The sequence below is a fragment of the Chelon labrosus genome (assembly GCF_963514085.1).
Source record: "Chelon labrosus genome assembly, chromosome: 18".
Classification (NCBI taxonomy): Eukaryota; Metazoa; Chordata; class Actinopteri; order Mugiliformes; family Mugilidae; genus Chelon; species Chelon labrosus.
Window position 1 is genome coordinate 21,305,920 of NC_140351.1, and position 14,558 is coordinate 21,320,477.

General features: G+C 42.1%; 1 protein-coding gene across 1 annotated transcript; it reads left to right on the plus strand.

The window, feature by feature from the left end:
* Positions 1–704: 704 nt before the first annotated feature.
* On the plus strand, positions 705–14,302 carry cpa6 (carboxypeptidase A6; the record flags this gene model as incomplete). The annotated part of the gene is made up of 11 exons (XM_084565770.1): positions 705–820; positions 3,531–3,606; positions 8,784–8,908; positions 10,119–10,233; positions 10,653–10,754; positions 10,860–10,964; positions 12,028–12,138; positions 12,315–12,405; positions 13,239–13,441; positions 13,728–13,812; positions 14,088–14,302. The coding sequence occupies 11 exons, from the start codon at positions 705–707 to the stop codon at positions 14,300–14,302; spliced, it is 1,344 nt and encodes a 447-aa protein (XP_084421896.1).
* Between the last annotated feature and the right edge of the window lie 256 nt (positions 14,303–14,558).

The following is a 14,558-nucleotide window of genomic DNA, read 5'->3' on the forward strand; positions in this document are numbered from 1 at the left end:
TTTTTTTTTCTGATCCAGTTCCATCAAAAGGTGACTGCATGATGGCAATATAATAGGTTTCTGTTGTGAGTCAGTTAGTCTGTGAGTCTACCTGTTTTCAACAAAATCAGAGCAACAGAAAAAACAGTACAATCACCAATTTGCTGAGTGCATAGTGAGAGTCTGAATGTATAATTTGTGTCAAGATTGACCACTCCAAAGGACCTGAGCTGGACTGAGCTGAAATAAAACGCCAGTTGTTCTGAAGTGACAGACCTGGCTTACATGATACACTTCATGTCCACTGACAGCTTTGTGCATCACTTAAAACGCAAAGAAACGCACCAGCTCTCATTTAAATAACCACGCATCACGAGTGCGCACACATGTTCACAGTCCATTGTGGAGTGTCCCCCCGAGCGCACATTGCGCACAGGAGAGGGATCTAGTTACCAACTTCGCCAAGCCGGGCCACGTGACTCAGGTCCTCCTCATTTTAAAAAGAGCTGCTACCCTGCAATTCCCTCCAGAGCTTCAAAGAGGTGGTAAATTGTTCCCGTGTGCCAGCTGACCGACTTTCGCACCTTCTGTGTCAGAGAGAAAACTACACGGGAGTGCGCGGGTCCGAGAGTCCTTTAAGTGTCTTTTTCTTCGTCGGGGTGCATCCTGCAAATTATTGTGTTTTTTTTTTTTTGTTTTTTTTGTCTTTGATCTGCGGGCCAAGGATGGCACTGGACCACAGGAGAGCATTTCGCGCCTCCGTTTTACTGACTTGTGTGATAATCTGCAGTAACGTGCTATGTCCCGTCGGTGCCTATCTCTACAACAACCGCTACGCAGGGTGAGTAAAGACCCCCCCATTCATTTCTGGGGCAACTGCAACTCCCACTCTGAGAGAAAGACAGAGATGAGACTAAAAGTGCGCTATCACACGTTGTCTGCGGATATGATCATTTATCTTATGTAGACAAGGGTGAGGAGGAGGAGGAGGAACAAAGGCAGTTTTTGTGCCCACTATTTTCTTCATCTTTGATTTGGGAACACATTCCCTTGTTAAGACATAATATGATGTTTTTAGTTTATTCTTTCCAGACTGCTCTTGTTGTTTGATGGCACTTGGATAAGGCTGCCTCTCCTCTGCAGAGAGGCACGCAGATTACGCATAATATGCACAGATGACACCGAGGATGCTTGCAGCAATAGTGGTCTCAAATTTAAAAATAAATAAATAAAAAATAAGTTCTTTGATGGCAGCAACTCTCATCTCTCTGTGTTTCTATGGTTGCAAAAACAAACAAAATAAATGTCATAAAAGAGTTTTTTTTTTGTTGAGGATCCTGGCTTACCAGTCTGTATACATGTTTAAGAGGCTGTGGTGCAAACCATCCCACAACCTATAAACGATTTTGTAACATTTTGGGAGCAATTAGACAAACAGGCATGTCCATACTCCCCTCTGTAGATGGACACGCATAGTAATTTGGGTAAACATGTACAAGGCATGACACAGGCATGTAAAGATATGTATGGTCTGTTTTAAAGTGGCTTTTGATGTTGTCGAGAGGAGACCATCTCTTCTGGAAACCCCCTCCTCTTTTCTCCCCCGTCTCTAATAACATATAGTTTGGATTTCTTCCAGCAAACACCTTCTCTGGTTTCAAAAAAAAAAAAAAAAAAAAGCCACAATATGCAGCACTCAGTTTGTGTGTCCGGGCCTCACAGTGATCTAGTCTTAAGATGCTTATTTTGAAATAATTCACTGACAGAGATTTGGACACTGAAAAATGGGGACATGCTGAGGGGATGTCAAAGTAACAACACACTACAGAGAGTCGGCTCCTTGGTTTAAGGGCGAGATCGTCTTAAAAACAAATTGCTTCCATCCCAGAGAGAGAGAGAGAGAGAGAGAGAGAAAGAGAGTGGTGCTGCTGTGAGAATCAACAGACTTGACAACTTAAGGGCAGCTTTAGCTTAGAAAGCCTTGCAGCTGGTAGATGCAAAGCAAAATGCCTTTGCCAGGCGGAGACTGTAACAAAAACAGCCTGTCATTTTTGAGAATCACTAAAAGACGAAGAAACGGGTTGGTTTAGAAAATAAGGGGGCTGTGTATGGCACAGAGCCGTATGTACAAACAAGAAGGTTCTGTTTGTTTAAAACAGTGAACCTTGATTTTAAAAAGCTGCGCAGCTACAAGCTTGCAAGTTTGAAATCAGTCTAAATTTACGGCACTGACTGTCTCCGTCTTTTCCGACCAATATTTTTACCTCACTGACTTTGCATCTTCTGTCGCTGCTGTTGCCATGGTAATTGGCGAGTTTTTGGGCAGCGTGCTGCGATCAGTGATGGGGTGACTACTCATGTGGGACACCCGGATCCTTTTGTTCCTCAGACCTCAGAATGGCCTGCTGCCACCTTTGTTTAGGGGGGCCCAACTTCCTGTGTGACAGACAGTAAAAAAAAAAAAAAAAGAAAAAAGAAAAGAAAAGAAGCCATTTGAAAGAAGCAAAACGTGAGAGAGGAAGACGCTCAGCGAGAAAGTGGACACATGCAAAACCTGGCAGATGGACAGGTACCAATGTGAGCAAAGAAAGGGAGCCTTTTATTAGGAGGATGTAATGAGCTTTAAGGCCAGTCCCAGAAACTCTGACCTGCAGACTAAAAGCAGCCCTACACTATGTGAGATCCAGGATGAGGATAAAGAGAGCCTTTGTTTTGGAGCAAAGATGTGGTTTGCAGATTGAGCTAAGGTGCTGTTAAGCTTCTCCACTGACAGTTTTTGGTAAAATTATCTGGGAAGACCAACATGTCAGGAATAATACTTTAGCATGATGAATGAATAATATTCAATTTAACTGGTGTATTCAAACTAATTCTTATCTTATCTAGTCCATAAACTTTGGCAAGACAATTCCCCTGTAGTTCTATCTAACCAAACACATTGGTCTAGCCTTTCACTTTATTTCTGTGAAAATAAAGTTTGTGTAAAGTGTACGTGATAAACTTCACAGTTTCTCACACTGCCGCTTTAGAACCTGCCACCCCTTTTAAGTTATATATAATACAGTTATTATTTATTTCTCCCTATTGACCAAAGTTCAATAGCAGGCTTTCAAATATTTGTCATGTCTTGTCACGCTGCGTACCTGTATCACGTCGGCCCATGTTTACATTGTAAAAATATGAAACAGCTGCCGCTACTGTATCTACTTGTTCCTGGTGCTACTTGCGTCGCCGGAGACAATGAAATCTAATCCTCTAATGACGTCTCAGACAGATTGTTTGACTGGGAGTTGACCCTGACTTCTATACGGTTCTAAAAAAAGAACCACCCATTTTAGCGTCTGACGTCTGCTATTATTGTGTCACCGTCATTTGGCACAAAAGGCACTTTCATTACCTGGCTCTCTGGCCCAGATGTTTTGAAACGATGTGCACTCTACAAAAATGGATGAGAGCCTTGTTGTAGTGAATTTTAGTGCCATAAAAAAAGCCTCTGGGGCTTTGATTCCAGTTGTAACCTGACACTTAGAGGAGCTCTGTTGTTTTTGCAGTGATCAAGTCTTCAGGATAACTCCCAGTAATGATGAGGAGGTCCGAGACCTCAGGAAAATACTGAGACATATGAAGGTTTGCATGCACACACACACACACACACACACACACACACACCCACACACACACACACACACACACACATTACTATATACACCTATATATGTATATAGGTATATACTGTACCTATATTTATATATATAGGTACAATACACATATACATACAGTACATAGTATTATTTTGTATATTTGTGTGTGATCCAAATCTGAGACATACTTTTCTTCTTTCCCTCTCTAAATTTAGAATTTAAAAGATATTCAGTATTTTTCTTCAATGCCATATTGAAACTGCATCTATATCTGTTATTACTCATCTTACACCGACTCCTAGTCGTCTTCCAATGAAACTTGAACAGCAGTCACAGACAGAAGGGGGCCTGATGCTGGTGGAGGGCGATGTGACAGTAGCTCTGAGAGACAAATATCAGCCGAGTGTGGTCATCTGTAACAGTCAATACATATTTCCTGTCTAGGAGACTGCTGGTAGGACACTCAGTAATCATTTCAATAAGAAACCCCAACAGAAAAATGGAGGGAAATGCAAAGGGTTGTTTTTGTTAGGGGCTCAACGCTTGGATGTCTATATGAACATGTGTTTCGAAGATACTCAAATTAGGGGAGGGGGGCATGGAGCCCTCACGTCTTTTCCTGAGCTCATTTGGAAGTAATTACCCCTCAGCATCAGGAGCAAGCATGACCTTCTTTTAGTTTGGTAATGCACTGCATAGATGAATTACAAAGCACAGAAAGCATTATATAATTGCAGGACTGTCCTCATTCAACAATATTGAATAATAATAATCAATAAAATATTCATTTTTCAGTGTTATTATACAGAAATTCTTTTATTTGTGATAACAGACATTGTTTTTCAGTAAAAAATAGGGGGAAAAAAATCAAAAGTCTGACCATGAAATTGTCAAAAAAAAAAAAATAAAATCAGGAATATGTTTTGAATAAACAAACTGGGAAGATGGCTGTAACTATGAGGACATAGCGTGTATTCTTTTTTGAAATTTGGGCTTGTTACTGTTACATTGAAATTTAATTTACAGATCGCTTTCTCAGTATTTTTCTTTTAATTGTTCCAGAAACTAGTATAATCTGTTAATGAGGGTAAAGTAAATTGAGACAGAGCTCATGTAGTTGTGTCAGTTCAGTCGGTTGTGTTGAGTTTATATGAGGTCATTTACGTGAAGAACATGTAAAGCAAGCTTAGTTTAAATGAAGCTTGAAGAACCCATTCACATTGGAAAAGCAACTGATGAAATAAAACATCCTAGTAATTAAAAAATTTCAGGAATGTTTAGGTGGGTAGGCTATTTTGGCCTCCAGGCAGTGTGGTCGGTTCTGGTTTCCTTTGGCGTAGCGTATAAAGTCACCTGTACGGCTTCAGGTCAAACAGAAACAGAAGAGCAGAGGAACCGGCTCTGGGAGAGAAAAGAAGAGGGCCCAGGACTCAGAAAATGTTTGTGATTCGCGGTGAGGGGTGCCAGGTAAGAGCCAGGCTTCTGGTCAGTGCTTGGCCTGAGTTTTGTGCGAGGACGGGCAGCGGGCATGGTGCCGCAGGGCCAACCAAGGCGGCGGCAGCTACTGTTTGGACAGCTGTGGACATGTGTTTTCAGTCTGAGCTGAGTAACACTGCCATGCCTCCAGGACCAAAGTCAAAGATTTAAGCTTCAGACTGCACATGGGGCTCAAATAACGCATAGTGTACACTACAGAAAGCAGGTCAATCAAGAATCTGACCCATCATCAACAGAATTTGTTTGAATAATATTTTTTTTTCTGTTTTGTTCGGCTGTTGTTCCTGGCTGTTAATGTGCACCAGTGAAAGATTTTAATTTTGCCATTTCAAACACCAGATAGAGAGTAGGCCATTCCCATGAATGTCCCTGTACTACAGAAGAAGTGATGTGTTTTGCAACCCAAGGAGAAAACATCTGTTTAACATAATAGAATGTAACATTTGCCAATGATGAGTCATCTTCAAAAAGTGCAAAGTATTGTAATAATTAACATATTAGTCCATGGAACAAAATGTTTAAAACAAGTTCCTGAAGCCTAACATGGTGCTACTGTATTTTCTCAGTCAATAGACAAATACATGTAATTTAGCAAAGCTACTCCAGCTTCCTCCCACCGTACAAAGACATGCTTATTAGGTTAATTGGTGATTCTAAATTGGCAGTAGGTCTGAGTGTGAATGGTTGTCTGTCTCTCTGTGTTAGCCCTGCGATAGACTGGCGACCTGTTCAGGGTGTACCCCGCCTCTCGCCTGATGATAGCTAGGATAGGCTCTAGCCCCCCCGCGGCCCTTCACAGGACAAGCAGTTACAGAAGATGAATGAATGAATAATCACGCAAAGCTGTAAACTTAGAGTTATCTTATAACATTTGACATTTTAATTTAAGTTCCTGGTCTTTTTTCTGTCAAACTACCTATAGATTAATCAGCCAAAGGTTCAGGCTAAAACAACTGGGCTCCAAACTGAAATAACCAGAAACATCCAATGGCTCGAAGCGAGCAATGCCACCGGATTAGTGACGGTCTCTTTCTTGGTTTTATGTGGAATTGTTCTGTACTCTCCTACCAACTGGAGCGGAGACAGGCTGTTGTTGGTTCTGAGGACAGGCTCGCAATTCACATTTAAACTGGCCTATAAATCTTTTAAGAGTCAATGTTGAACATGATTTTTTCGTCTTCTGGGAATTAATTTCTCTATGGAGGTTACTGCAGGACAGTTGTGATTTGATTCAGTTGTGACTCACTAAAAAAAAAAAGATATATTGCTATAGAACCCCTTACATTTTTTTTTTTTAGTTTCATCCACTTTGCCCAACTTGTTTTCATTTACTTGACACACAGACACATCGATGCAGCGTCACATCATCCGCCCTGAGAAAAGCCAGATCCTTTTATTGAGCTATAATTTTCCCTGTTTTGTTCTGCCTGTGCCAGTGCTACATCAACACAAATTCAATTTATAGCTACCCTGCATACACAGACACATAGAATGTGATTTATAAAGCAGACGAAGAATGCATCTTCATTGCTCATTAATGCAGCTATAAAATGTTAACTCAAAGAGTCATGCTATCTGATCAGGGATGTTTAGTAAGGGCCTTTTGGGCATATGTGTTTTGGATTTGTTTGGCTAACAGAGCAACAGCGCTGAAACATTTGTGGTACTTAACCATTTGGAAGCGCTGTAAAAGTGCCGCAGCAGAGACGGGTTTATACTCCAGGGCAACAAGCATTCCAGCTTTTTTTTGTTTTTTGACCCCTATGGCTCTAAACAAAGTTAAATTAATCTGGTATGCATTCTGTAAACCATTAAACTGATTGACACATTAACAAGCATGTGTGCCAGCCTGCGCTCCTCTGCCCTCATGCGACCAAATGAAAGCCAGCTGAGGACGCTGATACATGTCAGTGAACACAGAACAGTGGGTTTCCAGCACTCCCTTTACACTGACTACTGTGTGTATCATTTGTAGATCAGCGCCTTCTCTGTTATTTTATCAGGGTTACCACATGGTGTCTGTGTTTATTTGGTTGGGAAGCGAGTTTGGCCAGGGGGCTGTCCCAGCGGGCCGTCTGTTTTAGCTAACGGCCCCAGCGATCGCGGCCTGATAAGAAGCGCAGAAAGACGGGACATTTTCCTCCTAATATGAGGTCATACAGTAGAGAAGACGGCTGAGAAAGAGAGTCGTTTACCCCATGGGTTGATAATGAGGCCCATGAGCGTTTACGTTTTAGCCCATTAACACTGCAGAGTCATCAGCATTCCACAGATTCACTTCATCACTGAGGTGGGAGACGGGAGGAATGTTAAACTGTCCCGTTCTTACCAAAACAATTCAGTCATTATCAGCTAATGTTTGACAGTATTTCAAACAGCCTCAGATATGAGAATACATCTTTTCTTGGAGTTCATTGATGTTCTTTCCTCACCAAATATACAAGTTGTCAGTATCTGTTACATCAATTGTGTGTTTTATGATGTCTCCGTCTGAGGATCAGAGAGCACTGTGATTGGATTGTTACTGGAGCATTTGGTGTACCTTGATTTAACCGTTACAACTGGTGCCACAGTGTCCACGGGTAAGACACTGAACTAGACATGGCAGCGAGCACCTTGCAGCTGAATGATTGGATAAGAAAATATTGTTGTTTGATGATTGTGTCATGGAGTTTGAGTTGGATTTGTGCACGCTCAATGAGTTCATGTGGCTAGGCAGCACTATACACCAATCAGCCACAACATTACTGACAGGAGAAGTAAATAACATTGACCATCTTGTGACAATACAATGTTCTGCTGGGAAACTTTTGGACCTGGCATTCATGAGGATGTTACTTAGACATGTACCACCCACCTAGACCAGACCAGGCACCCACATCCCATGACAATGACACTCCTTGATGACAGCAGCCATCCCCAGCAGGATGCAGCCTGACACGGACACACACACAAAAACAGTTTAGGATCAACTCAAAAAACATGAAGAACGGCACATGGTGTTGAACTGGCCTCCAAAATGATCAAGTATCTGTGCCACAGAGGCCCCTCCCCTCAACCCATAGGCCCCCATTAACAACATTCTGTTGCCAGACACCACAGGACACCCTCAGAAGACCCATGTCCATTCTCGGATGAGCCACAACTGTTTTGGAGGCACAAGGGAGACCTACACAATATTAGGAAGGTGGTCATAATGTTATGCCTAATCTACTTTTTTATTGACAATGTCATGCCAATCAAATCATCTGATTCCAGCTGGATGACATCATAACACTTCTTGAGTACGCGACACGAGGAAATAGCAGTTTGATATCTGTCAAAGGACCAAACAGACAGTTTGAACACTTTGAAATAGGAGTTTATTGCTCAGGAACATCTTGTTTCACTGATCTATCCAGACAGACATTGGGGACGGACTATATTTGTGAGTGAACAAAGGACAAAAATGCGTCAGCGAACTAATGCTGCACATGGTGTGACACAGATGAAAATACAGTGTGCCAAATGATCATTTTGGGCTACTTGTCATGAAAAGAGTTTCTTGAGTCATCTTTTCTTTTAACTGTCAGATTTAAATTATGATTTGAATGTGCAGTTGCTCATCAGCAGCCCTGCATCCTGCACTGGAAGCCTTGATCTGATATGTTCTTTGTTCTCGTCTAGGTGGACTTCTGGCAGCCCAACAGTGCCTCTCTTATCCATCAAAATTCCACAGTCGATGTTCATGTGAAACGTAACGACACGCAGGGTCTACGTGCACGCTTAAAGCAGGAACATATTGATTATCAGTAAGTACAGGATGCAGGACACAGCCATATTCATACTTACATTTTGTTATCTTACCAGAGAATCTACATCCTGAGACACATCTGTTATCCAAAAGGATGTTGCAACTGCCTGGCTTTCCCCGGACAGAGTATATGATTTGCACATGCACAGTTGGCCGTAGTTTGCATGCAAAAGCTCTCATGCTTCCTCAAGGCTGGGCCACACACATTACATCAGAGCCTCTGTCCCAGTCTGCTCCGGCACCAACTCCTTCATCTCCCTGCACCATCCCTCATGAACATTAACGTTGAAATGAGTTCAATCAAAGCAGCCCCAGCTAGAAAGAATTCCATTGTCATCTCGGTCCTAAGGGGCAAATTGCAATCTTGGGATTTATTCCTGCTCTCTGTTGACTGGATTTTTCAAAAATGGTTTACACTGCAGGGGAGAGTCTTTGGTAGGCGTTAAAATTCATTTTAATTCACAGGAAAATAATCCAGTTTTTTTAGTGTTGGAGTTACGGCTATGAATTCCTGCAGAGGAAGGATTTTAATGTGTCTGCACACCTACAGTAGCTGCCACGGGGCTGGATCAGACATGACAGGAGTGTTTAAACAAATAATGGTTGTTTTTGCCTCATTTTCAGCACATCTTATGTATTCATAGACAGCAGCAGCTGCTATCATTTGGGCTGTCAGTCAGGGTGGATGCTGGTGTGGAAGACAGGGTTGAATGATAAAAGAAAAGAGAGCAGGAGAGTATAATTCTTTTTAGGGATGAGTCAACAATAAACCCAGGATCTTCTACACAAAAGTCTCACACGTTGCGGACTAAGGATGCAGGCCACTATGGCTGTGATTGGTCCAAAAAGCACAGAAAATTCACCCACCTTCTGCTTTCCACACGCCATCTATTCAGACATTAATCTATTTTCTTATCACATGTGCAGACACATGCCTACAAATAACAACAAAAGCCACTCATGTATTCTAAGGCTAAGGCTCTACCTGGATCCGCTGTAGAAGATTAAACCTAGCTTGACTTTCTAACTGAGTCAAGCCTCAGGCATTGGAGAAGTATCCAAACAAAAAGTTGTAATTAGAGATTTTATTCATACGAATTAAAACATTTATTTATTTGGCTAGTCAGTGACTATTCACATTGAAAGGGCAGTGACAAGGTGTATCATTGTGTACCGTTTGCCTGTCTCCCTCTCTCCCAACCACACAGGGTCTTCATCTCCAATCTCCAGACGGAAATTGAAAAGCAGACAGGATATCGCTCGTCTCGCAAGCGGAGGTCAGAGTCTCAGTATGACTACGAGGTTTACCACTCTCTGGAAGAGGTAGAGGCGAAGCCCACTGTCTACCTTCCCTATCTCTCATTCACCTCTGCCTTGTAATCTAATGCACCCGCACAGTAAAACAAACATCCTCTCTGAGGTCCTCTCAAACACCCAATTACGCCATTCCACGGGTCTGTCGCCCACAGCCTCGTGCTCGCTCACGTGGACACGCACTCCACTCAAGACACCTCGCAGCTTTAAAGTGTTTATTTTCCAAAGTCACACAGGCTGCTTGTTCATGTGTCAGCATGAACTCGTCACACACATATTTATTTTACAAGACAGACTTATAAATACATGCATCTGTGTTTGCCTACACAGACACATCATGCATGCAAAAACACATCATACCTTTTGTGTGGACAAAGCATGCACACGCACATTTTAATGACATGCTCTTTTCTGCTGTCACCCCTAAGATCCAGACCTGGATGTTTGAGATGAACAGAACCCACCCTGACCTGATAGACATGTTCTCTATCGGGAAGTCATACGAAGGAAGACCGCTTTATGTGCTTCAGGTAGAAGAGGAGGCATGCAGCATGCGCATAAAAAAAATGAAAAACACACAGGTGCATGCCAGACATTCTTGTCCTTTTTTACATTTTTTTATTGTCTCCTGTCAGCTAGGAAAGAGGAGTCGTCCCCAGAAGAAAGCTGTATGGATCGACTGTGGCGTTCACGCCAGGGAGTGGATAGGACCTGCCTTCTGCCAGTGGTTTGTCAAAGAGGTAGTCTTCCACAAAACACCAACATCTATTCTCTTGTCATGCACGACATTATGCAAATACTTGAGAGTATCCTTTATAATTAAGATGTTGCGAAAAATTTAAAGTCTGAAGTTAGGACCAGACTGTAGCCTGGCATTAACGGCAAGAGCATTTAATGGCTTATTTTATACAAGTGTAGATGCCAGATGAGTGGGACACAGTGTGCCAGAAAGTTCGGAAAATTAAAGGGGAAGAACGTCTATAAATTGAGAGCACTGAAAGCAATTTTAAAGAACTCCTGCTGCATTATATGCGGGGACATGACCTGTTAGTTTCAAAGTCAAAATCAAATGAATGAAAATGCTTTAACATGATCCTCTAAAAAGAGGCACATGTGCCTTTTACAGCTCATCAGAGTTCATAAAACATAGAAGTTGTGTTTGCAGATACAAAACGGCTGGGGAGTCATCCATCTGATTTTCAGATTTGGATGTATCATGTACTAGAGGAGAATTTTCACATATAGTTTTCTATTTGGAAATGACAAATATGTGCAAATAGACCCATAACACTATGGGACGTTATTTAGATTATGATGCCAGAGCAGGGAGCAGTTAATACACTACCTCACATGATCTAATGAGAAACAAAACTGAGTCTGTGGAGCAACAAACTGAGTTTAGATGAGGTTGCACGTACCTGAAGTTCAGTGAAGAAAGATAATGTGGGAAGCTGATATAAACAAGGTGAACAGTGAAATCTAACTTTGCTGTGATGTAGTAACCAGTGTAGGCCACTGGAGGTCAGGGTGCCATCTTTGTTCAAGGCTTAAGCACATTAACCTTGGCCTTTAGCCTGGTTAAAGAGCAGGTTCAAGCAGTATTAGCCCAGTGCCCAGATCTCCTCGCTCCAATCCCCATGTGCAGTCAGGGTATTAACCTAATGTAGACGTGCATTCAAAGGACTGAGATTATGAGTCCAAATAAGACTGCATAATAATAAAAGCATAAAAGCGGCATGTCATTGTTATATCTAGCCACCACCCGTGTCGTCAATGAGTATGTTTTATATTTTAAAATTGCAGGCCATCAGTTCATACCAGTATGACACCGTGATGACACGACTCCTCAATCAGCTCAACTTCTACGTCATGCCCGTCTTCAACGTGGATGGATATCGCTTCAGCTGGACCACGGTGCTCTATTCTTTCTCACATCACACATTTTTCAGGAGGGGACATTTTCTTAGAAGCCGTGCAAGTTCTCAGACTTTATTTTGATACTTTAAACTCTTATGACAGATAACTGAAGGAGTTTGAGAGTCGGTGATATACACAGCGACGGCGCGTTTATTTCTTTTCTTTTCTTGCAGGATCGGTTCTGGAGGAAGACACGCTCCAAAAACCACAAGTTCCACTGCAGAGGAGTGGACGCTAACAGAAACTGGAAAGTGAAATGGTGTGGTGAGTTTGATAGCGCTGGAGAATCTCACTTACAAGTGCACAGACACACACACACACACTCCGCAACACGGCGAGGTACTTCCTGTTGTTTCTTGCAGTCTATTAGCAAGTGTGAGCTGTGGATGATATACAGAATGTGTGTAGTGGGAACAGATGTCATTTAGCATGTAGTGGGAGGTGCTTTCTGGTGAATCATCATCACTCTGGGTAGATTGTGAGAATACAGCAAAGATTTTGTGTGATAAAGACATATATATACAAGACGTGAGAAACAGAGGAAGACTAAACTGTAAGTCTACATGAAGGAATAATAGCTCACAATTTAGCATCTATGCATCTAATGAAAGTCTTTACATCAAGGGAACCGTTTATCAGCGAGAAGAAGATAACACTCTTGATTACTCTCATCCATCTTCACTCATTTACACGATTGAACACAACATTGCTTCAGCTATTTAACATATACTTTACATTTCTAGAAGAAACTATTATCTAATTATCAACACAAAGTATGTTAGAACTGAAGAAGAAGACTTCAAGAAAACTCGAACAAGTCCTGTTGCCTTTGTTTTAGCTTGTTTTTTGATATACCGTGAACTATATGACTGAGAATCTTTGCAGATAATATTTTTTCACATTAATTCAAAACATGTCATGTGATTGTGCTAATTTCAGTTTGACAGTATAGCTTCCCATTTAGTTTTTCCTATTTAGTTTGGCAGATCTGATGAAAAATATGGGCAAAAGCTGGTCTCTGAATACAAATCTGTCGGCCCAAAGCATCCTGGTGTGCTGACATGAGTCTGACCTCTGCTCCCTCTCTCCTTCCTCAGAGGAGGGTGCCTCCTCTCACCCCTGCGACGACACCTACTGCGGCGCCTTCCCCGAATCCGAACCCGAAGTCAAGGCCGTCGCCAAGTACCTGCGCAAGCACAAGAAGCGCATGAAGGCGTACATATCCATCCACGCGTACGCGCAGATGCTGCTTTACCCGTACTCCTACAAGTACGCCACCATCCCCAACTTCAGCTGTGTGGTAAGACATCTGCTGTTTAATAATCAACAAGTAGGACTTTGTAGCCATCTGCTGGAGCAACTTTGGCCAGTTCTATGTTTACACTGTAAGTTATTTACACCAATTAATTTGATTCTGAACCCTGTTTTTAAGAAATATACAGTGTTTCACAGCTTGGGTGACAGCTGGTCACATAGTGTCTGAATTCTTGGATTCCACCCTTAGATGATTACATGTAATATAAACAAAACTGAACTGAATTGAAAGAATGTAACAGACAAACCTACTTTGTGCTTTCACTCTGCAGGAGTCAGCGGCTCACAATGCCGTGACAGCCTTGTATTCTGCCTATGGCGTGAGGTACAGATACGGACCTGCCTCCACGACTCTGTGTGAGAACCGATTCTCCTCTTTATTGTGTCGTCCAAGTTTGGGAAATGAAGCAAAATGAATTTCTCGTCGTGTTACATGTTTAGTGTTTTGTTTGAGTTTTTATTCATGCTGTAAATTGGAGAGAAGTTCAAGTTTTCTAAAAGTATGAGTACACTGAATGTTACTCTTGGGATTAACTTTGTCAAAATGCCATCTAAAAGTGCTTATTGTCAGGTATTATAGATCTCAGCTTATTTTATCCTAGTTGATTTTTACTTATTTTACCTTCTCACAGATGTTAGCTCTGGCAGCTCCATTGACTGGGCCTACAGGAACGGGATCCCCTATGCGTTCGCGTTTGAGTTGAGGGACACGGGACACTTCGGCTTCCTCCTGCCCGAATCGCTAATCAGCCCGACCTGCACCGAGACTATGAGAGCCGTGAAAGCCATCGCATCAGGCCTGCTGAAGAAGTGCGTGACAGGCAGGAACAGATTTCCATATATATGAATGCAGCCTCCGGGTTACTTGCCTGAACACCTCGCAGTGCTCTGAGATTTCATTTTCCTTGCAGATGTTATCGAGTGAAAAGCTGAATAGGAGGGTGCATTTGTTTTCCTGTTTTGTGAGGTTGTTCACCTTATTTTCCGTTTATGATAAGAGCTGATGGTGGTGGGTTTTCTTGTGCAAAAAAAAAACAAACATGGCACAACTTGTCTGTTTACACACATAACTATCAGAGAGCTTCCCAGTGCTGTTATGCTTC